Here is a 27,994-nt window from a genome sequence, read left to right on the forward strand (position 1 = left end):
GTAAATTTAATTTTTGCATGGAAAAAGCATTTAGAGTGCTTTGTTACAGCATCCATATATAAAATCTGTTTGTAGACTAAAGTGGTAAGTTGGACTTTACTTCTTTTTTGTCTTTTTTGTCCAAAATGTGACACAAATAGGAAGGTGATACAGTTAGCATTTGAAATATCTTTCATCTTTATATGTAACCATGTTTGGATCTTTGGTTCAAATTTGGGCTCTGTTGTCCTTCTTTCCATTAAACCTTATATGAGATTTGTAGCTTAGATTAAGGAGAGAATGGAGTTATAAAAATGGCAGACCTAGGTCCATTCTGAAAGGGTTTAAAATGTATCATTAGGTTTTAGAATTGGAAATTCTTATGATATTTGAAATTTACTTCCCTCTCTCCCTTTAAATTAGGTGCTCTGTGGATGTGTATAGTTTTAAACCCCCACTGCAAGTTGGAACAGAAAGCCAGTTGGCTAAAACAGCTGAAAAAGTGGAACAGTGTTGATGTCTGTCCATGGGAAGATGGAAATCATGGCAGTGAATTACCCAACTTAACCAATGCTTTGCCTCAGGGTGCAAATGCTAACCAAGGTGAGTCCACAGTAATGTTTTGCTCACTTTATATTTGCTTAATTGTGCATATATGTTTACAACAGTAATACAGTATACGTGGGAAAATTATTTTGCCCTCTAAGAATTCACAATTCAGAGACTTAGTGTTTTGACTGTGATTGTATGTATTTTAATTTTTACCTGATATCTTTGTGTATGCTTTTTCATATTATCAGAATACAAATGAATATTGTACTTTCATGTATTAGAATGTGTTAAAATTCCCTATTAATTATTTAGTTTGAAATAATGTAAAAAATCATGGAATAAGGAAGTAATATATTACCTTGTAAAACAAAATATTGAGAGGCTTGAGAAACTATTTTTATCTCTTTTGGTGCAACCCACTTCATATTTGGGTTGCTGTGTAATTTAATCAGTTAAAATTTGTTAATTTTAAACATAAACATTTATGTGACTGGGTTGGAGGGGCATGGGATGCTGTTGGCATTTAGAGTAGGAAAATTCTTTATTATAATGCATTGTGTAGCATACCTGTTCCCACGTACTGTAAGCTGATAGTGCCTTCCAGTCTTTGGAACAACTAAGAGATGCTTCCATACATTTCCAGATGTCCTCTTAAGGACCTGTGTCTTTCATTTCTATGCTCTTTTTTTCAGCTTCTCCCTTTCTATTGGATCTACCCATTTAGCTCAAGTTCCTCTCATCTTCAAAAAACAAAAACAAAAAACAACTCTTTCCTTGGCCCCATTTTCTCTTCCAGCTACTACACAATTTTCTCCTCTCTTTCAGAACCACGTCCTTACAGAAGTTAAGTCTTAACAAATAAAAATTTCATTCACTTATTCCTGTAACTATTTTTGTGTGATTTTTGTGTCCCTGCTGCCTCTTTTGGCGGGGGAGATGTCTGGGGGATTTGACAGACTATGACCAATGTAAAGTGGGAGTTAAATGACAATGGAAGGATCCAGAATCCAGATTGTCTTTCTGTATGTGATGGCCCCATATGGAGTTGGTACTACTGAAAGAGCCGGCCATTGTGTCAAGTGTGAATGTTACTATAGTGTTTTCAGTATCTACAGAGAAAGAAAATAAGGTATTTTACTCCATAGGGACTTGTCTTACCAAAAAGTTTTAAGTTTTAAGGTGTACTTGGCTGGCTCAGTTGGTAGAGCATGTGACTCTTGATCTCAGGGTTGTAAGTTTGAGCCCCATGCTGGTTGTGGAGATTGCTTTAAAATAAAATCTTTTGAAAAAAGAAGTTTTAGGACTTGAAAGAGATGCTTGTCTGCCTCAGCTTTGTCTAGAAATATTTATTTGCTTTGGCAATTCAGTATTTGAAATCTGTCATATTTTATTGCCCATGATTATGTTAATTCATAACTTCAGAGAAAATAAGTACATCCCAGTTTCTTTTCTAGAAGCATAGTATTTTCAGGTTTACAATTTAGTTTTATTTTCTTCCATTTCTAGGAAACAGTATATCTATATCTATATAGGTAAATTACTTTAATCTCCTTTTACTTAACTGTTTGTTTCTCTGTGTTTCACTTCCCACCTGCTTTTTGGGACTGCCATCCTAACATTTTACTTTACATTTGGTTACTTTCCCTTTTATTAAACATAAATATTCCATAGGCTTTAGAAAGCCTTTAAGAAGTGATCCAGCCTCCAGGGGCGCCTGGGTGGCGCAGTCGGTTAAGCGTCCGACTTCAGCCAGGTCACGATCTCACAGTCCGTGAGTTCGAGCCCCGCGTCAGGCTCTGGGCTGATGGCTCAGAGCCTGGAGCCTGTTTCTGATTCTGTGTCTCCCTCTCTCTCTGCCCCTCCCCCGTTCATGCTCTGTCTCTCTCTGTCCCAAAAATAAATAAACGTTGAAAAAAAAAAAAAAAGAAGTGGTCCAGCCTCCAGATGAAACCACTCATTTCCTTTATGGTTTGGTCCTGGGATATGAAGTTAGAATCTAGTTTCTAAGGGTAATATTTCTTGGGCCTAAAGGTAAAGGCACCATAGTTTCTGTTTTTAGCAGAATATCCGCATCCTGCAAGAGGCTGTCAGAAGAGACATCTCTACAGAGGGACTCTGATGTTCAGCCTGCAGTAGTGCTGGGAGTGCTGAGCAGGCTTGGTTGGGGAAAGCCAGCAGAGCCCAGCCGCCATGCCTCTGCAGCTGGGCGGAGTGTGTGCATGACTCAGACCATGAGCAGAATTGAATGTGCTGGCAGATTGGAGTGAATGTGAAGGGTGAATCAGGCCTTGTCTTCGCTAAGATTATTTGTTAGACTTAATTAACAACAACAGTATTAAAATCCACACTCTTTGAAAGAGTATTTTTTTTTTTAATATACCAGAATTGTGGCCAGTTTTTTTATTTTAATTTTTGGATAAATGAGCTAATGGTTTCCTCTTTTACTTTTCTGAATTTCCCAACTTTTCTTTAATCGGCGTGTATTGATATTACATATCCTTTATTAACAACTTTTTACAAATTTGTGTATTTATCATTTTGAAAATTTGACGAATGTAATCTGTTTGTTTTTTCCATCTTGTTGCAAAAATAAAAAAAACTACATGGGGCACCTGGGTGGCTTAGTCAGTTGGGTGCCCGACTTCGGCTCAGGTCATGATCTCACAGTTGGTGGGTTCAAGCCCCGCGTCGGGCTCTGTGCTGACAGCTCAGAGCCTGGAGCCTGCTTCAGATTCCGTGTCTTCTGGTCTCTCTGCCCCTCCCATGCTCATGCTCTGTCTTGCTCTGTCTCTCAATAATAAATAACGTTAAAAAAATTTTTTTTAATAAAAACAGAACTACAGATATTACAATAAAAATTGACCATAATTTTGATATTAATGAAACTAACTTTTTATCTTTGTAGCCATTGTCTTTGTACATAATCTTTATTTTATTTCCCAGGTTGTTACAGACAATGTTATATCTTACATTTTCATTTAGTTATTTTTTCATTAGTATTTAGCCTTTTATGTTAGAATTGGTTTTATTAGTCTTTTATAGCTAACCACCGTTGGAAGTGTGGTCCATTCCTGTACCTTTCGCTTTGCTCATACGATCACAAACATGTGAAAAGTTAAGATTTTTGCTTTATTTATTTTTTATCTTATTTATTGTAAATGTTCCTCTTTGAGAGAGTGAGTGGGGGAGGGTCAAAGAGATGGGGGGAACAGAGGATCCTCCAAAGCAGGCTCTGCACTAACAGTTTGATACGGGGCTCAAACTCAAGAATTGTGAGGCCATGACCTGAGCCGAAGTCTGAGGCTTAAATGACTGAGCCACCCAAACCCCCTGAGATTTCTGCTTTTTTTAAAAAATGGAATCATACTCTACAACTTACTTTTCTTAAGTGATACCACAGTGAGCCAAATTGATAAGTAGAACTCTTAATTCTTTTAATATATGCTTTATACTAAATTGCTTTTTAAAGGCTTGATTTAGTTTTCAATTCTCTTTCTGTGATTTGAGCTAAATAAATGTAATGACAGAGCCACTTAAAATGTGTAAAATTTGGACTTTGGAATATTTACCCAGTTGACACTGGGTGAGAGGTCATGGAACCAGTTTTTTGTTGGGTAGGGATATCTTTACTCTGCTCAACACAAAGCCCCAGTAGGTTCAAAGGGCCTTAAATGTAGGGCCCACTCTTCCTCTTTGCAAGGTGTTCATCTGCCCACTGGGCAGGGCCATGACAGATACGTCACTATTTATGCCTCGCGTGTTCAGTCATCATACATTTTGATATGTCTCCCATTTAAATACAGATATCTAAGTTGACCTGAAACCAAGCTGAAGGTTTGGTAAAACTGAAGGTCTCTCTTGTGAAGACCTCACTGAAGCCTGTCACAACAGCTGAAATAGCTGAGTTTGGAGTGTGGATATTTATGTTTTGATCTTGATGGCCATTGCCTGGCTGTGTGACCTTGGCAAGTCACTTTAATCTCTCAGTTTTCAGTTCCATCAGCAGAATAGGGGAGTTGCACCAGATGAGTTTTCAGAGTGCTTCTCAATTCGGTTGTGTTTTGGTTTTTATGATTCCCTTTACATCTTTGCGGAGCCAAAGCTCCAGTTTGCTTCTCATTTAGTTAAGCTTCAGTACAGTGAGGGGTGATACTTGAGCTAAGTAAAATCTATATAAGAATAGTTTGTTTTCCTGATTATCAGTTGAGGCTTGCTAAGGTTTGTGCCACAGTTGAAGGTAAGTCTGGAGTGGGGACCCGAGGTGTGGGATTGCAGTTGCAGAATTGGAACCATGTCATCCAGAGGGACTGAATAATCCCAGGATTTAGGATGAGAATATTCTTTATTCCCCAAACATTTCTTTTCTCCGTCAGGTCCTGAAACTTGAACCCTCTTCGGAGTGTATGCTTCTGCTCTTTTGTGATGCCCCGGCATACACTATGCTGGGGACATCACACCAGTCATGGAACCTGCACAGGAGTCAGGAGGCAGCCTGTAGGGGCAAGGTAAGTGCGCTGGTTTGTTTTGTAGCTATGTTGTGTGGCTTTGTGAAATGTTAACTATATGCATTTATGCCCTTTGGGATATAAAGTGGCATTTCAGCATTATATCCCAAGAAGCATAATAGTTTTAATTGTGCAAAACCGCACAATATAGTTAAAAAATACAACCAAAAGCACAACCCTTATGCATATCTTTTAAAGGCTGATTGCATCTTCCTGAAAGGTTCCATGGCTGGTGTCGCATCTCTTGCATAGTGTTTGTGAGAGCTGTTGATCCCATCAGGGCAGCCCACCACAGCACCTCAGAAGTGGGGAGCAGTGAGTTTTCATGTGACTTTTGTGCCGAGTGCCTCCTTTGAGTGTATTTGGCATGGAAACTAGACTTGACCCTTCTTTTTGCAGGATGCCTTTAACCTTAGCTTTGATGGCTGCAGAGTGTTTGTGTTTGATAAAACAAGTGAGTGGATGGTGGCTCTTTGGGCTGACTTGCCTCCTAGTACTTAGGACACGAGAGTATTCACCCTTCATCTTTCTGCTTAGGGGGTGCAGGACAGTGTGTGTGGGTGTGTTCATGAACATCTGGCCACAGAATGGTATGACTGATTTATTCACATGTGAATAATAGCTGACACGGCTTTCTGAATTGTGGAAAAAACAGATTCATCGAACAGGCCACATCGGACAGTGTTCACCCGAGCCATCGAGGCATGCGATCTCCACTGGCAGGATAGCCACTTGCAGCACATTATCAGCAGTGACCTATACACCAACTACTGTTACCATGACGACACTGAAAACTCCCTCTTTGACTCCCGCGGGTGGCCCCTCTGGCATGGTAAGTGGCCAAACCGGAAAGACATTTCCATGACTTACTTCTTTGTTTCGTTTCTATAGCATTATTGGAGTGGGAGGTGGAGAGTTGAGGGATTCAGTGGGAGAGGGATGAATGCTTGGCAGGAGGAGCTGAGTTTTGCATTCAAATCCAAGTTCAGAAATGGCTTCTTAGGTCTTTTTAATAGTATTTTGGGGAAAAACATCATTCTATTTACATGCTATTTTTGTACATATATCTGACAATGACAACTTTGTCCCCTTAACTTTCTGTTTTAGAACATGTTCCTACAGCTTGTGCAAGAGTGGACGCATTACGTTCTCATGGGTACCCCAGAGAAGCCCTGAGACTAGCAATAGCTATTGTTAACACGTTAAGAAGACAGCAACAGAAACAGTTGGAAATGTTCCGGACTCAGAAAAAAGGTGAATGTGAAGGAGTTTGTTTCCAATGGAATGGGATTCTTGGTGATGACATCACTGGATTTTGTCGTCTTTTGGGGAGAGATGGCTTTTGAAATTAGGAGATGGCTTTACTCACCACTCATTTGGAATATGTAATAGCTGATCTGTGAGAAATTTGAGGCACGTTTTGTCTTGGTTAAATGTTGTAAGAAGTAGGATTTTTAAAAACATTTCTTAGGTTAGTTAATTTTTTTAAGGGGATAATTTTGTTGTTCAAGTAGTTATTTAGTGTGTCTGAATTATCAAAAATGCCAGTGAGCCAATAGCTTATTTTGTGAAAGTGCATTCTAATTCTAACAGTAAGGGGTCTGGGGGCACACTGTCCATGTTTGAATCCTAGCATTGGGTCCCAGCTAGGAGACCTTAGGCAGTAGATTCTTCATCTGTGGATGGAGCTTAGTAGAGGATCTATTTATTAGAGTTGTTGAGAAAATTAAATAAGTTAATTGCTACAAAGCTCTTAAAACAGAGCCTGGCATAATATGTAAGTACTTTAAAACTTCTTAGCTGTAACAGTTTGTGTGTCGGGACATGGTATTTGTTTAAAGTGATCAGATTTGATTTTTCAAATTCTGTAAATAACATCTGATGAGCTGCCAACTGACAGGACACATTTAACTTCTCTTTATCTTAATTTACTATTAATCTTTTAAATAAGTACTGCTGAGTAACAGTAATTTCAGAGAGTTATACTCAGAAGGCCCTGATCAGAAAAAGAAATACATATGCTTTTTCTGATTAATTAATGCACTTCTTGTTCCTTCCATAGGTTATAAATTTTTTTATGTTGCTTTGATTAGGTTTGTTTTTTCACTGTGGAGTTTTATTTCTTATTCAGACAAATACTTTTAGTTGCTAGGGGTTTTTTTTGAGTTATGTTTTGTTTTTAATCCTTCTATGATTATACACACACCAAGGATACAGCTAAAATTTATCACAAGTTGTTGTAATAGGCTGAAAGTTGGAATGAGTGTTTGTTGTAACTTTTAACACCCTCTATATCAGAATTATTATAGATGTTAATTAACATTATTATTTATATGATGAAAGAAAATTTCAGAGTTAAAATTGTAACCAAAGAAAGGGGAGCTCAAATGAAATTGGAAGGTAATATCCCTGGCTGTCATTATTTTGTTCATTTCTTCATGTTCTTCATAACATCACTGGTTACCAGATGTGTTTACAAAACATACTATTTAGATTTTTTAAAAATTTTTCTGAAATCCCTCTTCCCCTAAACACAATCTATAGCCAAAAGTAGCCACAGTCTATAGCTACTTCTGAAAAGTATAAAGGATAATAATAATTCAAGCTAAGAGAAGTGAGGCACTTTTTGTACTGTAGAAATAAAGCTAGGTCATGATGATTATCAGATTAAAAAAATCATAAACTTTTCTTAGAAATGTTGTTTTTAGGGCCACATGGATGGCTCAGTTGGTTAAGCATTCAACTCTTGATTTCATTTTAGGTCATGATCTGTTCAGTTCAGGTCATGATCTCCACATCGGGTTCTGTGCTGACAGCATGGAGCCTGCCTAGGAATCAATCAATCTCTTTCTCTCTCTCTCTCTCTCTCTCTCTCTCTCTCTCTCTCTCTCTCAATAAACCATCTTAAAAAAATGTTTTAAACAATATCTGGGGCATCTTGATGGCTTAGTCGGTTGAGCATCCATCTCTTGATTTTGGCTCAGGACATGATCCCAGGTCGTTGTGCATGGAGCCTGCTTAGGATTCTCTTTCTCTGCTCCTCTCCCCCACTCATATACTCTCTTTCTCTCTAAAAATAAAAAATAAGTAAAGATTTTTAAAATGTTGCATTATCTAAGAAACAGAAAGTGTAAAAAATGTTAGTTTGTATAGGTAAATTAGAATATGTGTTAAGTTAGACTCCTTTAATTTGTCTTTGAGACCATTCTTAGACCCATTTCTCTTTTATCTTGTGAGCAATGATAACTATTTTCAGACTATTCTTAATTATTACTGTGATTACATTTCTATACCTATATCTTTTCTACTTTTTTATTGGTTCATATTAAAAGAATAGGTTTTCCACAGCTGTTACAATTCCAAACTGCCATGACAGCTATTTGTTATGTGATCAAGATTAGTATATGTATATACACCTTGTACATTTTCAATACTGTTTGGCATAATATGTCAGCTTTTTGTTGTTAATTGAGGTATAATTCACATATAACAAATTAGTTCAGGTGTACAACATAATGATTAGATGTTTATGTATTTTGAAATGATCACATTTCATTTCATTTGTATTTATTTTTGAAGGAGAGAAATATAGTGTGAGTGGGTAAGGGGCAGAGAGAGAGGGAGACACAGAATCCAAAGTAGGCTCCAGGCTCTGAGCTATCAGCACAGAGCCTGACTTAGGGCTCGAACTAACGAGCCATGAGATCATGACCTGAGCTGAAGTTGGATGCTTAACTGACTGAGCCACTCACGCACCCTGACAAACTTTTTTTATGATGAGAACTTTTAAGATTTACTTTCAAATATGCAGTACAGTATTATTAATACATTTTTAAGTGTTTATTTATTTATTTTTGAGAGAAAATGAGCAGGGGAAGGGCAGAGAAAGATGGAGATAGAGGTTCCCAAGCAGGTTCAGCACTGTCAGCGCAGAGCCTCACTCAGGGCTAGAACTCAGGAACCCTGAAATCAAGAGTCGGAGGCTTAACTGACTGGGCCACCCAGGTGCCCCTGCAGTACAGTATTATTAACTGTAATTGTCCTGCTGCACATTATATCACTATGACTTGTTCATTTTATGAATGGAAATTTGCACCTTTTGGCCCCATTCACCCATTTCACCCACACCCACCCCTGCCTCTAGCAACTACCAGTCTTTTCTCTGTATCTAGAAGCTTGGGGTTGTTTTTAGATTCCACTTATAAGTGAGATCATACAGTATTTGTCTTTCTCTGTCTGACTTACTTCACTTTGCTTCTTGATTTTGAAAAAAAAAAAAATGACACTCCTTTTTTTGTTTATTTCTCTCTTTTCTCTTTTTTCATTAATGTTTGTGTGGAAAGAAATAAGAGGAGATACTTTATAAAATTTTATGTCGTTTCCATCACTTGATAATAGATTTATTTGTGTAAGTACCACACCTTTCACCATATATCACCCCCCCCATAAAACATATATATTTTGTTGTTCCAAGAGTAAACTCCTCTTTCTTTTTTCATACTGATTATGTATATGAAAGACAGTGACAGAAACTAAAGGGAAAGACCCCTCCAAGGAATATAAGACTCAACTTCTATAAATTTTCATATATTGTGCCAAGCCATGGTTTATTTTTTATGTACTGATAGTTGATGGTCTAAAACCAGAAGACTTCTAAAGGACTGTTGGATCCATGAAATGGTTCTTCAGTTATTTACAAAAAGTCAGCTTTTTTCTTGGATATTGTATCTTGTGTATAGATTTCATTATATTTTCCTCTAAGAAGGAGCTACTCTTATTTATTACTTTAGTAAACACTTGGATGTAAAATATTGCATATTTTACAACAAAGAACATATCTTAGAATATTTACAGCTTTTTTCTCAGGACTGTAATTTAACATAAGAACTTGAAAGTGCTACCGTTCTGTTGAGAAAATGCAAAGGATATGTTTCATCCAAATTATGTTATCTTCTGCTGTAGTTCCCCTTTGTGGCAAAGATCCTCTCTTTAATGGCTTACAGATTCATGATAATGAGGACTTTCATAGGTGCTAGGGTAGTAATTAAATGATACCCATAGAGAAGTCCCAAGTCAGACCCAGGTTACCACTGCCATCTAGTCTCCCATGTAGGTGACCCAGTGAACATTGACTTTGATGTATCTTCTTAATATAGCTATCCAGTATAATTCCAGGGAGACTTCTTAGTCTTCTCTAATGCCACTCTTGGGGAAGTAAGGGGAGTTGTTCCTCACTTCTCGGTAAAAATTTGGAACTCATTTTTCCTCATATAACATAATTTAATAGTATAAGTGGTAATGTTAACCCAGTACCTTGGACACACAGGCCTGTCCTTGAAAGTTGGCACCATTTATATGGATTTACAGATAAACTTTGAGAACACCAAATTGTTCACATGTTGGGTATTATGTGTACGATCGTTTTTTTAATTAAAGAAGAATTGCCAGTGGAATTCAGGACTAATTTGTTATGATGCCACTATTAAAAGCATCTCTTCCTCTACTTGTCTCCATCCCTCAATTTTCTTTTCTTATACAGAGCTACCCCATAAAAGCCTCACCTTGATAACCAATCTGGAGGGCTGGGTTGGACACCCCCTGGACCCTGTGGGCACTCTTTTCAGCAGCCTTATGGAAGCTTGCCGAATTGATGATGAAAGCTTCTCTGGGTTCTCCGATTTTACAGGTAACACTGTTGGCATTGTCTCCTGTGCTTTTTTTCCCCTAAACCTTGAGTGGCATTGTCAGTGTTTCTTGTCACAGTTGGTTTTGTGAATCTGTACAGTTAGTAGTACTTTTGGTTAACAAGGGAGCAAGGAAATGGGCATTCCCATGGTTTTATGGAAAACTTAACACGCTGAGAAAAATCTTCGAATCTACAGTTGGGCTCATGTGTTAAAGAACCTTAGAAATACGTATTTTCTTCTAGCTAGTGATTCTGCATCTAAGAATTTATCTGCATTTATGACTGTTTTCCAGCGTTAAAATTTAAGATAAAGATGTATATCCTAGCATTGGGAACTAGAAATTTGGTTACTTTTTAAATTTGTTTTTGCCTTAGAAGTTACTTGTGACTTAAATGGGTTGTAGTCTACTTTAAGAGGATTATCTAATGTCACTAAAAGTGTTTTACATCACACATTATTTTATTTTATTAAGTTCATTTATTTATTTTGAGACAGAGGGCAAGTGGGGGAGGGGCGCAGAGAGAGAGAGAGAGAGAGAGAGGGAGACAGACAGACAGAGGATCCCAAGTGGGCTCTGTGCTGACAGCAAGAGAGCCCATGCGGGGCTTGAACTCTCAGACCATAAGATCATGACATGAGCCGAAGTCAGACACTTACCCAACTGAGCCACCCAGGCTCCCCTACATCACACATTCCTTTAAAGCATGTTTTGAGATTTCTCTCTGGCCTCTTGAAACTTAAGAATCAGTGTTAAAATAACTGCCTGTGGGCTGTGGACAGAGGTGTGGCAGGGAGGGAGTACTGTCCCTTTTCTGCTCTCATGAATGGGTGAACACAGAGGATTAATAATGTTGTCCCTCCACAATTTCCCCTGTGGTGTTTGCCTTCATGGATTATGGGTGCCCCAGACTCTGTCAGGACGGTGAAAGCTATGACTCTGAATTCATTTTCCTTGGGAGTCTGATGGTTGAAGTTGGTTAAAATTTCTCATAGAAGTGCTTCAGCAGAGATAAGAGAATGCTCAAAGAATCGTTCCTCTTGATAACTGATATGACTCTTTGATAGCAGAAAGGACCTTGAAATTGGTTAGTATGTTGTGTTCTCTAATTTCTTCATTAAATTCCAATATTGTGATAACACTTTGGAAACAACTTCTTTTTTAATGCCGGGCTTTAAAGAGTTGGTAACTATGGCAGTCATTATATAAGTTTACTCTTGTTTAAGTAAAGTTTTTTTTTTGTTTTTTTGTTTTTGTTTTTTTGGGTTTTTTTTACTCGTTAGTATTCTTAAGATCTCTTCTTAGATTTGTAGGGTTTTTTGGTGATTCATTTTCAGTGGGAGGAAAATATTTGTAATATTCTGTCCCTTAAAACATACATATCTAGTCATTCATGGTCATTTTTTAAAAGATCTAGAAAACTACGCACTTTAATGTAAGAAACATATTTTCTATTTTTCTTGGAATAAAGTAAACGATTCATTTAATGGTCCTGGGTAAAATAAATATTTATACCTATCGGTACCTGCAAAAGTAGTATCTGAACTCTGCTTTCTTTTGTGACATTTTACAGAGAATACGGGACAGTGCAAGTCTCTGGAATACCAGCATCTCCCTGCACACAAATTCTTAGAAGAGGGGGAATCCTATTTAACACTAGCTGTGGAAGTCGCCCTGATAGGGCTGGGACAGCAGCGTATCATGCCTGACGGGCTGTACACACAAGAGAAAGTTTGCCGGAATGAGGAGCAGCTCATTTCCAAGCTTCAGGAAATTGAATTGGATGACACACTGGTGAAAATTTTTCGCAAGCAAGCAGTCTTCCTATTAGAAGGTAGTGTGATAAAGAAGTTTTCCGCTTGTTCTGCCAATTTTATTGAGGCACTAAGCTTTCTTATGTTGGGAATACTGTTTTTATGCATTCAGTATGGTAGTTATTCTGATTGGTATGGCCACTGAATGTCACAGGAATGTTTACTATCCAAAAAATTGTATCACTTAATCAAAAAGTACTGATGTTCACTTGTGTGTCATTTGATATAAGTGGTGATGTGAGATAGCCTGTTAGAAATGAGCTCCTTTTAATGCCACAAACCTTGAAAAGGACTGTCACTGTTTAGTCTGTGTTGTTACTGAGGTAAATGTTAAGTTTGATAATTTGCGAGTTCTTGCTGGTAGCCATGTACCTATTTACTTGATCACTTAAATAATGAAATGGAAATTCATCGGCATTCCTCTGAATTATTATTTTGGCTTTTACATGACATCTGGGTTTTGAGTATGTCGTTTTGCATGTGTTAGCAAAGGACTTGGAGGCTCCAGGAATGAATTACCACTCGCTAATTCTTTCAGAGAATTCATTAAGTGTAGATTCACCAGGTTCAAAGTTTCATGGACTCTCTAAGACAGTCTTAATTCTCTTCTTTTTATAAGGTCAAGAGCTGAATGGCCTAAGAAATTTTGGCTGGCATTATTTTTAAAAAGTTTTTTTTGTTTGTTTTGTTTTTTTTCTGGAAAAGAGTAAGTGTAATTTGTATACTAGCCTAATCTTTTATGCAAATTTCGGTGATGCCTACTGGGTAAAGTTGCTTCTTTATCTTAAGTACATGGGTATTATTATTGTGGGATTGTCTGTGATTGATAGATGAGTAAAGTGTGGTGTTCTCATCATATATTTAGAACTCTTGCATACAGGGAAAGGATTTAGAGAAAATAACATTTCACTGCTTTTTATTTGTCCAAAGCTAAAGATCTCTTTGAAAGAAAAACCTTTATCAAATATATTACAGTATCATACATTTGTGTGTTTTATAAGTGTATTTTAAAGGGAAAATGTTCTTAATAACAAGAGTAATTTTGGTAAAATTCTTGATAGTAATTTTTTGAAGCACTCTCCTTAACTTTTTTTTCTTCTAAAGATTAAAAAAAGCCTATCTTGGCAAATTTCAGGTGATCTTCATTCTTTTATTACTGTTTTGTTTTAGTTCCCTCCTGTTTAATTCCTTTTGATACAAGCAGTACCATTAGCCACAAACTTTTATGTTGTCATTGGCTCTTAGTAACTGAGTTTTGATTTCCATTATACTGAAGGACAGGAAGAGAATGTGTGCTTTTTATAGAGTTGATAGTGTCTTATACCTGTTTATCATTTGCCTTTTTAAATGTCTCCATGTTCATTACTCATGAATATTTTAAAACTTTTTCTTAGCTTTTGATTAGCGCATCCCTCCCTGTTAAACATTTTTTTTTAAGAATTGTGCCTGCTAAGGAATGCTGTTGATTCATCACAGCTTCCTTTACTTTCCTGATCCTGCTAGGACTGTAAAGAATGGGTAGTGCAGGACGGGAAGCAGTCTAAGGGGAAGCCAAGGGACCATTTCTGTAAACTCCTGAAAATAAGCACTCCATGACTAAGTTGACTGCACTGGGGCATCAGTTCTTCTTACAGTTACTTTGTAAATTTCAGGAGCATAGTAGTTAGCAGACACTAACTATTCTGAAATAAAAGATGCTAACTTTTTCTGAAAAAGAAACAGTAGTAACCCTGTATTGTTGCTGTGTGTTGATCGCTTTTGACCACAATGCAATATTGGCACATTGGGCCAATTGACGTAATGGTAAAGTACTTCTGGGAGTTCAGGGATTACACTGATTATTCATCTACAAATAATTCTGAATAATTGGCTGAATGTTTTTCTTGTTGGGAGGTATCATAACAAGAAGTGTTGATTATGCATCCTGGCCTGTTTTGCATAGCACAAAAAGGTAACTTGATGATTTAAGGGAAACATTGAAAGGAAATGGAGGAGAAATGAAGAAAATAGATAGTCTACAAGTTTGCTATAACTAGGCCTTAAGTAGAGTTAGTGTCTTAGTCTTCCCAGGCTGCCATAGCAAAATACTGCAGAGTGGGTGGCTTAAGCAATAGAAATTTCACACAATTCTGGAGGCTGGGAAGTCCAGGGCCAAAGTGCTCGATAATTAAATTTCTGGTGAGCCCTCTCTTCCTGTCTTGTATATGTCTGTCTTCTTGTGCTCTCACAAGCAGAAGGGGAGAAAGAGAAAGAGAAAGAGAACTCTTTGATATCTGTTCTTATAAGGACACTAATCCTATTGGATCAGGGCCATACCCTATGAACCCATTTAACCTTCATTACCTCTGTAAAGGCCTTATGTCCAAGTATAGTTCACCTTGGGAGTTGGGGCTTCTGCATATGAATTGGGGTGGGGAATATAAACTTTCAGTCCATAATAATAATTTAAATAGTTTGGCCTCATTATTTAAACTAAAGGCAGAACTATAATGCTATATTAACTTTTGCAGAATATTTTTAAATGTCTTAAACGTAAAAGAAAGGTCATGGATTTGGTAAAATTAGAACTCTAGGGTGGATTTTAGTTTGCCTAGGTAAAAAAACAAATTTTTATGAGAATACGATTTTCAAAGTCCTTAAATAATGAACAGTTCAAAAATACTAACCAAAAAATACAGAAATGTTAAAATAATCTCTATGAAAATTATCTATAATGTATCATGCTCCTACTCAGTGCCCAATTCCAACTCTTCACACCATTTCTTCTGAACTGACATTTCTTGCATTCTAAACTCTTTGCCAGACTGATTTTTTCTCATGGAAAACAAATGTATTATGTCCTTTGAGCAGTAGTGTCATGGTTCATAATTCTAGAAATCATTAAACAAATGTTACCCAAAGGTGACATGGAAACTAATTTATTAAACACTTTACAGTAACTAAACCTCAAAGTACCTAAGTGGAAAGTAGTTGAACTAACCACTGTGGTTTCCTTTCAAAATTTATTTTAAAATTTGGTATTGCCTTTCTTAGGGCAGCGTTCAGAGAGCTCACAAGGGAAGTTAGTTCTGTCACCATGCCTGTCATAACCTACTAAGAAATGAGTTTTGACAGCTTAAACGTAATTTTACTTTTGAAATTGGTCTTTTGGAGCCCTCAAAGTAGTAGATTTCCAGTTACTTTAATTTTTTTTTTCTTTTGCCTGTGGTGAGTATCAAATGGATTACTAACTATTCTTTTATTATTAATCACTTTCCGAGAATTAATACCTATTTCTGCTTATTAGAAGCAACTGTGTTTAAAGTCTTTGCATTGGGATTTGTGGTTTAAGAGTCCTCCCTTGAGGCGAAGCACTCTTTTCTGGAAACCTGACTTGTCCGTGCCCACAAGACCGATGGGGTCCGGGGGTAGGTTCCACAGTTAAGCTGCACAGTCGTCTGTGCGTTTGCAAATCTGGATGCTCAGATGTCACACAGTGAGAAAGGATGTCTCTTGAATTCAGTGAGATTTTATGCTTCAGGGGGTTTCTTTCTCTGAAGCAGTTATGGTATGAAAAAGCTCTGCCCCTTAGTTCTGTGATTCTCATTTTCGCTATGGTACAGTTAGTTGGGGACTGTTCCTGAAGTGATTGGATACTGGATACTACACCCTGTGGAATCATTTTTGACTAAGAATTGTATTTCTTTCTACTATGTCACTTTGGTTACATTCTTAACTAGAATAGCTTGTATATGTCATAACGTTACATAAAAATTTTTAAAAATATACTTTACAAGAAGTCTTAGTTCCTTTTTTAGGAATGTAAAATGTGTATGCTCTCTTCCCACAGCCGGACCATATAGTGGTTTAGGCGAAATAATCCATCGGGAGAGCGTTCCAATGCACACATTTGCCAAGTATCTCTTCACCTCTCTCCTACCTCATGATGCTGAATTGGCATACAAAATTGCACTGAGAGCAATGCGGTACGTATTCACAGCCCAGTCGGGCAGAGGCAATCCAAATTCCCCACTGGGAAAAAAATGGCTGTTAACTGACTTCTCATTCATTCATATCTCTTGTAGGCAGCAGCAAAGCTAAAGAAACTATTTATGCTTCTTGGATTGTTGTAGTGGTGGTCTGTTTGTTGGTTTGTTTGGCTTCTTATTTTACAGTAAAGGAAGAATTGTCTCCTAGACTGCTGTCATACTTGTGCTCATGGTGGCTTTTTCTTACTTTTCTTGAAGCTAGAATTTGGGAATTAAAGAACAATTTTAGGCCAAGTTTAATCACAAGGGAGCAACAGTTGAAACCTTCCTAATTAGTTAATTGTTTTGAAAATATTAGATTTTGAAACAGTGGTAAATAATAAGTTTACTTGACTGAATGTAATAACTGAGGGAGCCCTTCACACCTGCTGCATCAATAGTGCAGGAAGGCCGTAGTATCGCTGAAACCCCTTTGTGCTCACCTGGAGCTTAAGGGAGGATGAGGCCTGGTGACTAGGGTTGAAGGCAGCACTATTAGGCATTTTCCAGGACCTGCTCTCCTCAGTCTGACTATTTCCATCTCCTCCCCAGCCCTCTCTTTCATGAATGATAATTAGATTATGTTGTTCTCTGCCACTGACCTTCCTATTTTCACTTTCCTTTTTATTTATTCTTAAAAATTTTTTTAGAGAGAGTGCACAAGAGGGGTAACGGGGGTGGAGGGGCAAAGGGAGAGAGAGAGAATGAGAATCCCAAGCAGACTCCACACTCAGCACGGAGCCCAGCACAGGGCTGGATTCCACGACCCTGGAATCATGAACCGAGCCAAAATCAAGAGTCGGATGCTCGACTGGCTGAGTCGCTCAGGTGCCCCTTCACTTTACTTTTTAAAGTCTGTTCATCAAATATTTTTTACCATGAATTTGTCTAGGTGAGTATTTTTTAATGAATTCAAGATTATATTTTTTAATCTTAACTGTTGCCTGTTAAACGTTAAGGACCTGAAAGGCAGATCTCCTTTTCTTAAAATATGAGATTTTTCCTTTTTAAATAATTAAAACATTCCTGTCTTAAAGTGCAGATTAGACTTAGTTATAGTCACCAAAGAAAGACAGACCATGTACACACACGCCTAAGAGTTTGAGGTGCTGGGGAGTAGTTTGGTCCCGTAGAATCTTTTCATCAAAGTTTCTGTGTCCGGAAACATTGTAGTGGATTCAAAAGAAATTCTTGCCTGTGTGAGGGCAGCTTACATCTTTCAGGAGGCCTCTTTTTTTATGCAGTGAGTGTGCATGTGTGTGTGTGTGTGTACCTACCTGTGTGCCCATGTGTATTGAGTCTGACGTCTTTTAACTTGGTATTCTTTCCTTGGCGCCATGAAATCTGTTTAACCTGTCAGAGAAACCTTGTTGAGTTTTCTCTTATCTAATTTTTAAAATGTCCCCAGATCAATTAATAACTAACATAAGCAGAAATCCCCCCACCAAATTACTTTATACCCCTTGGTCTATTTTAGGGCACAGTTTTGTAAGTTTTTATTCCCATTTTTGGAAGCTGAAATAGAAGTTGTCAGATGAAGACAGATGCTTAGCTCTATGCTTCCATAAATCTTAAGAATTTTGCTCCTGTTTGAAATGGAAGAATGCTAATGTTATATGATTGCTAGGACCACTGTAAAGTTGAGGGGTAAAATAAAAGGTTTCTCTGTGATTCTAGCTTATGGGAAGGTATCTGTCAGGTAGAAAGGCTTGCTTTGTAACACTCAGAAACTCACTGATGTTTGTCCTTGGTTGCTGCCAAGGCAGTTTGTTTATGGGGGATATTAGTAGGGCCCTGGGGGATTGTTTTCCAACCTTTTCTTCTACTTGCCACTAGTCCTGCTAAAAGACTGCTGTGGAAGGGAGGTAGTGTGACCTACTAGATAGAGCCCCTCAAGGCAGCCAGGGCAACAGGAAAGAAAAGAGACCTGTAGCTTACTTGCTTCTTCGTCCTTGTGGAAGTGAGAGAAGGGTGGGAGAGCGGGAAAAGGGTGTTTTTAGCACTCATTTTCTCATCCTTTTAGCATATTGACCAGTTTCCTCTACAGCAACTCTGGAAAGATCTGCCTGTGAACACAGGGGCATTCTAGGTTTTTTGAAAAGTTAAATAGCAACTCCACCAAAATTCTTCTTACTTAATAGCTTACCTTGCCACTCTTTAATGCTCACATCTCTTTGTCCCTAGATAAAAGGAAATGAAAGTGAGGCATTTGGCTTAGCAGAGCAGTAACTGCTCTTGGGTGAGGCCCCAAGGCCAGCCTCACACCCTTTGGTCTTCAGCTTTTATTCCATAGTCTCTAACACTGGTATACCTGAATTAAGGTCAGCGTTTTGATGATTGTAAAGGAATAATTGCAGTTGTAGCTACTCTGCTTATCTCTTTGGTACTTCTATCTGGAAGAGATTGCTAAGCACGTGCTTTGTTTTCCAATAATTGTTCTTTATTTGTCAACATATTCTCAGTCAAACATAGATTGATTGAAATAGAGATCTCACTGAATTTATGCAAGACTGTCAAAGGACAAATACTTGGATCATTTGCATTCATCATCTCTGATAGGATTGATAGAACATATTCTAACTACAAATTCCTGAAGTAATAAGGAACTAATTCTGCAGGAAGCATGAGTTTATTTTTTGTCTAACTTCCCCTCTTATGTTGTGTTTTAATGAGTTAGCTTATCCATTTCAGCTATCCACTGATCCCTGACCGTTGCAAGCTCAGTCTTAAATGTTCACCTGACTATCAGTTTCTGTTGATTTTTATTTTTTTAATGAGTGATAAGATTCAAAAATTTTAAAGTAGGTAAACATCGAGCCTTGTGTTTCAGATCTCTTCATTGCTATGTATCTTAATTTCCTTGAATAATTGCAATTTTTTGAATGATGCTAAGGAAAAGAAATCTCTTAAGTTTGGGTAATGAGCAATTAACAAGGTGACTTTGGCATCCAGATAGCAGAGTGTAGCTGTACCAGCTCTTCTTGCACCAAGGACCTGAGCAGTTTCTCCCAGCATCTACCCATTCATCTGCTTTCTGACCAGACCCTGTGGCCAAGGTGATGGACCAGGAATAACTGGGAGCCAACTGCCTTGTCTTCTCATTACAGGTTACTAGTATTGGAATCTACTGCTCCAACTGGAGACCTCACCCGCCCACACCATATTGCGTCAGTTGTTCCCAACCGATATCCTCGTTGGTTCACTCTAAGCCACATAGAATCCCAGCAGTGTGAGCTGGCATCCACCATGCTAACTGCAGCCAAAGGTATTGGATTGTCCTGAGACTTCATGATTAAATAGTTTGCCTTTTTTATTTAAACGGTCATGTATTCCATCCAGTTCTCAGTAGTGATGCTAATATCTGGTTGTAAGGACATTAGCTTATAAGGTAAAACAAGTGCTACTCACTTGAACCTGACGTTTTCCTCTTTTAATTGCATCATTAAACTCGGTGCTGACAGAGTTTAGGTTTAGTGTCATGCCATGTAAATGTGGTTCAGGTTCAGAAGCAGATTAAAATGTTAGGTGACGTATTTTTTTTTCTCCCTGAAATATTCACCAAAAATATGTAAGTAGGAACTAAGGAGGGTTTTTTACTATCTCATGTTCATTCCGGTTAATTTTGTGCCTTTGTTACCGAGGATGTGTCTCCGTGTATCTTTGTGAAGCGGAGATTCATAGGCATGTAACTCTGGAACACTTAGTTGTAGTGACATCTGTGCCATATGTGAACATTTCAGGTAAATTAACTTGCGCTTTATGTTTTGTTTTGTTTCCTTTTTTCCCTCCCTCTTGTGTGTGTGTATATGTATGTGGTTGTATGATTTGTTTGTTTTGTTTTGCTGTGGTTTGGTTTTCCCATGTTCGTTGCAGGCGACGTTCGGAGGCTGGAAACAGTATTAGAATCCATCCAGAAAAACATTCACTCCTCATCCCACATCTTCAAGCTTGCCCAAGATGCATTTAAAATAGCAACTCTCATGGACAGTTTGCCAGACATCACTCTTTTGAAAGTGTCTCTGGAGCTGGGCCTGCAGGTACATGACTGGTGGTCTTTCCTGGGGCACCACGAACTGCTAAATAAAGGCATCATCTTAGGGTTGTTTCTGTTTGGATATTTTAGTGCAGGCAAATGACTCTTCAATGCTCAAAATGGTTAGACTTTAGAAGAGCACTGTATTTCAGAGCTATGCTCATTGCCAGCTGAACCAGACTGCTGCCTGAGGTGCAGGGACTGTACTTTAAGAAACCCTGTATGTGTCCTTCAATAACAAAGGTCATTTTCTGAATTATGGCCTTAGCACCGCTGTTTGTCCTTTAATGAATAGAGGAGATTGTTGCTAGTAAGAGACTTAAATAGAACTATCGTGTATAATAAAGAATCAGTTGTGGGGTTAAATTTTTAGAGGAAGTATGAATTTTTATTGATGTTTGCATTTTCATTATAGATGGGCAGTTCTAGCTCCTTTTTATAACCTTGAGAAAATTAGGTAAAGGAGGAATGATTGGGCCAGGGTCCAGTTCCAGTATTCTGGCAGGCTTTCTTAGTCATACAAATGGATGTTTGCTTCCTTATAGTTTCTAAAAAAAATTCCTATATAAACCAGGAACTGAAAAGTTTAAACTTTGATCTGTCTCAGGAAATCTCTCCATTAAAATATATACCATATATACCATTAAAAGCATTGAAAGAAATAATTACATAATTACCTTAAGTATGGGGAATAGAATGTCCTGATCAGATGATTAATGTAGATTTTTAGTTATGGAGTCTCCTCATGATGGTTAATAAAGTTTAAAGACTTAGATTACAGGAAAATGTACTCACCCTATATAGTAGTGTCCAAGTAGAGGGTAGAGAGGATTGCTGCTATACAATGACATTTTAGAAGTTTCTTTTTAAAAATAAATTTGTGCTCTGTGGCTTACTTTTGTTATCATTTGCCTCTTTAAGGAATGATGCAGAAAGTACCATTAACACAAGCTTTCTGGTTATTTGGAATTCTGGCAGGTTTTTTTGGATAAATCTGGCAGATCACTTAGAACTTAACCCCTGCCTTATTCTTTCTAGGACCCAAGAAGAAGTCCCACAATGCCTTTCTAAGGCTTTAGGCATGTCATTCCCCAGATGTTCTAAATCTTAAAGGGTGGGGGAAGTAGGAAGAGGTGGATCAACTTATTTTAGGATCTTATTAGAAAGTAAAAAACAAAATCAGATAACTAATGATGCCAAAAAATGATTTCTTTCCGTAGACCTAGGCATATCGTCTTGATCACCAGAAAAAAGAACAACCAGATTTTGAAGGAGTAACTAAAATGATTATTTTAAAATACCTGTTTGTCCATTGAGAGGTCCTAGTCAGAATTAGTTCATGAAGAGCCTCAGAAATCTAGAATCAGAGAATATGTTAAAGCTGTGGAGGAGGTGAGGGCATGGACTGTGCTTAATCCTGCAGTCCAGCGCTCTGGTTTTGCAGATGAGAAAAGTGATAATTGAGCAACTGGCCCAGGATGCCGCATCTGATCAGTCGGCCGATTTGGAGTAGAATGTGGGCCCCCTGCTTCCTAGGCAAGGTCAAGGCCAGCTAGGGAAGCCATGGTCGAATCTAAATTGATGTGCAGAACTTTGCTCTAAATATGGCTCTCCATCTTCCTGGTCATAGGGAATACTCCTAGTAGTTTATACCTTGGGATGAATTATTTCCTTTTTCCATTGACTTAGGGTCATCTTCTGAAATATTTTGTTATCCTGTGTTTATAGGTTATGCGAATGACACTGTCCACCTTAAATTGGCGACGGCGGGAGATGGTGAGGTGGTTGGTGACGTGTGCTACTGAAGTGGGTAGGTAAACTCTGGAGAAGGAGAAACTTTCCCCAGTGCCTCCTGGTTGGATTTAACTCATCATTTATAAATACAAGAATGTTTTCCCTCTTTTACCTGGATTTCTCGAAGGCTCCTTGTTCCTTCTAGCAACCCACAGGGTCTTCCTTTCCTCCAACCCCTGCCTCCAGCCTTTAGTTGTACTGTTCCTCGTCTCAACTATCACATTTGTGAGGCTTCATACTCCTGTTTAAAATTGAATAAGTCACTGAGTAAATACTTTTTGTTCATTTCTGTCATTCTTAAGGTGCTTTTAGTAACTTTTTGTGATAATCAGGCCTATGGTTGTTTCTTTAAGTTTTAATTTGTATTTATTTTGAGCGAGCTAAAGAGTGAGCAGGGGAAGGGCAGAGAGAGAGAGAGAGAGAGAGAGAGAGAGAGAGAGAGAGAGAATCCCAAGCAGGTTCCATGCTGCCAGCACAGCCCGATGTGGGGCTGGAATTCATGAACTGTGAGATCATTATCAGGTTTATAGTTTTATATGAAAGAGTTGCAGAGTGAGTCCTTGGTAGGTTGGAAACCACATTTGAAACTAACTTGAGACTGTGGGTTAGTGGTTAGATCCATTTTAATTAAAATAATATAAAGTTATCTAGGTGTGCTGAGATTTTTCTTTATCATGAGGGCATATGTCATCATATCCAACAGATAAATGACAGTGTGGGTTAGGTGAGCTTTCGGGTATGTGAAACCTATAAGAAGATCCTCCTGGTTGCCCATAATCTGCAATTTGTGAGACCATCAACCAACTGTTTCCCCTCTGTTGCGGTAAATCAGTACTAAAGAAAATTAGATTTCCAGTAGGAATGTCAACAAACAAAATGGTGGCTGCTTTAAATGAGTGTTGGTTAAATTGTTTTCCTGTTTGCATCAGAAAAGGGTATATACCCCTCTTGCTGAGAGGACACTGCCACCTGAGTTTTTAGATATTGTAAAATCATTCTTCTTGGTTTTTTCTTTTATTAATCTTAATGGTTTGTTACTTTGGAAAAAAGGAAGTTGGTCTCAGTATAAAAATTGTATCATTAGATTGTTGAGGTGATGCTTTAGTGCAGCATTACAAAAGTAATACCGGTTGGAGAACTGCTAATACAACTTCTGTACCTGCACCAAGGCATATACCTAATTCTCTTTTGAGTTTTAGTACCTTGTCTTCATATCACTTGCAGTTAAGATTTTCTTATGGCTCAGCCACATTGGGTCTCTGCCCTTAAAACGGTTATGTTATAAAGATCTTGTCAGACATTCCAACATCTGAGTCACCTGTAGGTCTGCTTCTGTTGACTTTTTTCTCTTGATGACGGGTCATAGTTTTCTGCTTCTTTGTGTGTCTTAATCATTTTGTATTGTGTGTACTTTAAACTATATACAAACATACATCCTCCATAAAAACTTTCTTTTTTGGTGAGAGTGGTCATTTTTTTCTGACTCAGATTCTGTGGTGGATAACTGACAGGAGGCCCCAGTGAACTAGAACTCATTAGCAATAAGCCATTTTCTGAAATGGCAAGCAGTGCAGTGCATACCAGCTACCGAGGAAGTTTATTATGGGAAATTCATGTTTCTTTTAGGTATTTCACTGAATAATAATCTGTCATAACCTTATTCTAAAAGGTTGCGTCCAGGCACATTACCTTCCAGGATTTCGTGACCTAGGTCATGTCCTGTGATGGTTAACCATGTAAACATTGATTGTTAGGTGGAAATAAGGCAAGACCTCTGTGCAGCCTCCTCGTCAGTAATAGGGCTTCTCTGTGTTCCTTGAAGGTGTCTATGCCCTGGACAGCATCATGCAGAGCTGGTTTACGCTCTTTACTCCCACTGAGGCCACAAGTATAGTTGCAACCACCGTGATGTCCAACAGCACCATCGTTCGCCTCCATCTGGACTGCCACCAGCAGGAAAAGCTGGCCAGCAGTGCCCGGACACTTGCATTGCAGTGTGCCATGAAGGACCCTCAAAACTGTGCCCTCTCTGCGCTGACCCTGTGCGAAAAGGATCACATAGCTTTTGAGACGGCGTACCAAATTGTTCTAGACGCTGCTACGACCGGCATGAGCTACACCCAGCTCTTTACAATAGCACGGTACATGGAGCACCGCGGGTACCCCATGAGGGCCTACAAGCTGGCCACCCTGGCCATGACCCATCTCAACCTGAGCTACAATCAGGATACACACCCTGCCATTAATGACGTTTTGTGGGCCTGTGCGCTCAGCCACTCCCTTGGTAAAAATGAGCTTGCAGCTATAATACCTCTGGTGGTCAAGAGTGTCAAGTGTGCAACGGTACTGTCAGACATTTTGCGCAGATGCACTCTGACCACTCCTGGCATGGTGGGACTTCACGGAAGGAGGAACTCTGGTAAGCTCATGTCACTGGACAAAGCCCCCTTGAGGCAGCTCTTGGATGCCACAATTGGGGCCTACATCAACACGACGCACTCAAGACTCACGCACATCAGTCCTCGGCACTATAGTGAGTTTATAGAGTTCCTCAGCAAGGCCCGAGAGACCTTCTTAATGGCGCACGATGGACACATTCAGTTTACACAGTTTATCGACAACCTGAAACAAATCTACAAAGGCAAAAAGAAACTGATGATGTTGGTTCGGGAGAGGTTTGGTTGATAGAACTTGTATGAATGGGGGTGGGGGGTGGGAAGGGAGGGATGGTTTGTTTTTACTTGAGCCTGCCTTTGTACCCTTTTTAACTTAAAGAACAGAGCCACACCGGTATTATATGTGTATAGTTATATTGCGTTTGCAGACTAAATTGTCATGTTGTGAAAGTTTGTGTGTTTTTTAATTTTTTTCCCTTTTTCTTACTTTTTTTTCCTTTCCTTTTATTTTATTATAATTTTTAATTTTTTTCTTTTGGTTTTGTATGAGAGAGAGGTTAAAAAGGTTTGGTTTACACTGAGTATATGTTGTCAAGTGGCGAAAGTCCACATAGCTCTCCTGTTTTCTGTATACGTTCACAGCCTCAAAAAAAAAAAAATAATTGAAATGGCTTTAAAAACCAAACAGAACACCTCCATCCTGTGATAAGTACCTCGAATGGATTCAGCTTTACTCCTTTGTAACTCATCTTTACATTTTCAGCATATTTAAACAAACCAACAAAATGAAATACTAATAGTTAAAAGGCTGACCCACGTGGCTTTGCAGTGCTGTTCGTCCGGAAGCATGGCACACGATGCTTGTGCATGTGGAAACTTAGCGACTGTCAACATACATTCTCAGGGATTTATCAAAAAAAAAAATTAAAAAAAGAATGAGAGCATTTATTGTACTGTATATATATTATAGTATATGTCTGAATATTGAAAATATAACATGAACTAATTTATAAAAAATATTCTATGTAATGCAAAATACTTGAAGCTGCAGTAGCTTGGTTTTAAACAAAAACAAAAAAACTGAGAGAAAACCTATCAGAAGGACTAAAAGAGTGCGCCTTGCTTCAGGGTTGGCTCAGGCGGTGAACTTCATGCTGGGCATCTATGCAGAGCCACCTTTTGGATTGCATGGTTGGACTGCGATCTATTGGGAGAAATGATATATGTATATATATTTATACAGTTTATGTATACATATATATATGTATACACACAGACACCAGACACAAACACACCACCACCAACAACCACTACACCACACATGCTTGTAACAGGCACTAGAATAAAGAGGGACAACAAAATACACAGCCAGAGCAGCAAGCCTTAGCATTAAGAATATACAGTATGCCGGAACTGGGGTTCGTGCCTCCTAGCCTAGGAAACTTAAAAGAAATATCCTTTTGACACGAAACGCAAAATGTTTTCCAAAACAATTGACATATGATACAACGCCTTTGCAGTGAGCTAATAATAAGCTAACCTTTGTGCACAAATAACATTATATATATTATATATCTATTCTGCATAGGTATTTTGACTTTGTGCAGGACAGAAAGTTGTGTAGGTATGACTGTTCTACTTTTCAGTTTTCTTTCTTTTTTTTTTTAAATATATTTTATTTTCTCTAGAATTACTCAAAACAAAAGCAGCCTTCTATCTTGCCTTGTCTTAATGCTTTAAAATAACCAAACTGGAGATCTAACTACCAAACTGTTCATTATATTATTAAATACCAACTTTGGTTACAGTATAGTGTCTTTACTTTAGCTGATGGTTCTGTAACCTTGTGCTTTTTAAAGCAATTTTTATGTTTTGGTGCAAAAGTTGTCCAGTGTCTCCTGTTCCCTTCATTAGAGAACATGCTAGAGGTATGTTTGTAGGTATTTTTGTTTAGAAGAACTATTTCATGCGCTCCATTTTATTTATTATAATAGGTAAAAAGAAAAAAAAAAAGGTTGTACTTCATCACCCATGTAAACATGCTCATGAAGTTGAAAGTAATTAAGATTTGATACACTGATATCAATTTATTTATGTAACTAAATCACTGTTTTATAAACTTGTTAATGATCAACAATTTTTGTTTTGATTAAAATTAGTTTTTTGAAAGTTGATTCTGCCTCCTTTATGGTATATCTCGTATTACGCTTGAATTTGGTGATTATAGACCAGGATATTACCACATCTCCAAGTGTTTAATACTATGTTCATTCATCCAGTAAATATTTCTGTACTATTTTCTGGGCCCTGGAGATACGGTGGTGAACAAAATTGCACGCTGGAGCTTACTGTCTACTTAGTGGAGAAGACTGACATGAATCATATAATTACAAAGATAAAATATGAGACAGAATAGCTGATTTTTCCTCAGTCTGTACGTTTGGTCATTCTCCCTAATTAATAAACTATAATATGTTCAGGACTTGCTATATTTAATAAATGCTGAGTTTGTGAGAGGTTTTCTGTGTGTGTGGTTTAAAAGGAAATTGCATTATAGGGAGTGAATGCTGCATATGCAATATAAACATTTGTCCCACCTCATCTCCCTCAGAGATTATAGCAAAATGGTGCAGTTAGATTGTATATGTGTGTGTGTGTGTGTGTGTGTGTGTGTGTGTGTGTGTGTGGTAAAACCACATCACAAATATACCATGTTAATCATTTTTTTTAAAGTGTACATTTTGGTAGTGTTAGTATATTGACGTTGTTGTGCATTATCTCTAGACCTTCCTCATCTTACAGACTAAATTTTATACCCATTAAACAATTTCGTATCCATTAAACAATAGCAGCCCTTTTTCTCCCTTACCCCAGACCCTGTATAACCACCATTCTACTTTCTGTGAACTTGATTACTTTAGAAACCTCATGTAAGTGCAATTATACAGTATTTGTTCTTTGTGTTTTGCTTATTTCACTTATTTCTGTAGTATAACATACTCCAGATCCATCCATGTGGTAACATGTGACGGATTTTCTTTCTTTTTAAAAACTATTTATTATCGAATTACAGTTGGCATATAATGTTATATTAGTTTCAGGTGTACAACATAGCATTTCAACAATTCTATACATACTCAATGATAAATGTAGTTATCATCTGTCAACACACAATTTTGTTATAACATTAGTGACTATATTCCCTGTGTTGTACTTTTATCTCTGTGAC

General features: G+C 37.9%; 1 protein-coding gene across 2 annotated transcripts in view; it reads left to right on the forward strand.

Annotated features, from left to right (window-relative positions):
- ZSWIM6 (zinc finger SWIM-type containing 6) overlaps nt 1-27,458 on the forward strand; it is a 203,128-nt gene extending 175,670 nt beyond the window's left edge. For both annotated transcript variants that reach the window (XM_047858433.1, XM_047858443.1), the window contains exons 5-14: nt 403-582; nt 5,692-5,868; nt 6,144-6,290; nt 10,576-10,722; nt 12,295-12,555; nt 16,365-16,500; nt 19,650-19,807; nt 20,416-20,579; nt 22,304-22,385; nt 24,192-27,458. In XM_047858433.1, coding sequence (XP_047714389.1) covers nt 403-582; nt 5,692-5,868; nt 6,144-6,290; nt 10,576-10,722; nt 12,295-12,555; nt 16,365-16,500; nt 19,650-19,807; nt 20,416-20,579; nt 22,304-22,385; nt 24,192-25,054 — 2,315 coding nt within the window. In that variant the 3' untranslated portion in view covers nt 25,055-27,458. The remainder of the gene's footprint in view (nt 1-402; nt 583-5,691; nt 5,869-6,143; nt 6,291-10,575; nt 10,723-12,294; nt 12,556-16,364; nt 16,501-19,649; nt 19,808-20,415; nt 20,580-22,303; nt 22,386-24,191) is intronic.
- The last annotated feature ends 536 nt before the right edge of the window (nt 27,459-27,994 follow it).

Source organism: Prionailurus viverrinus, chromosome A1 (assembly GCF_022837055.1).
Source record: "Prionailurus viverrinus isolate Anna chromosome A1, UM_Priviv_1.0, whole genome shotgun sequence".
NCBI classification, from domain to species: Eukaryota; Metazoa; Chordata; class Mammalia; order Carnivora; family Felidae; genus Prionailurus; species Prionailurus viverrinus.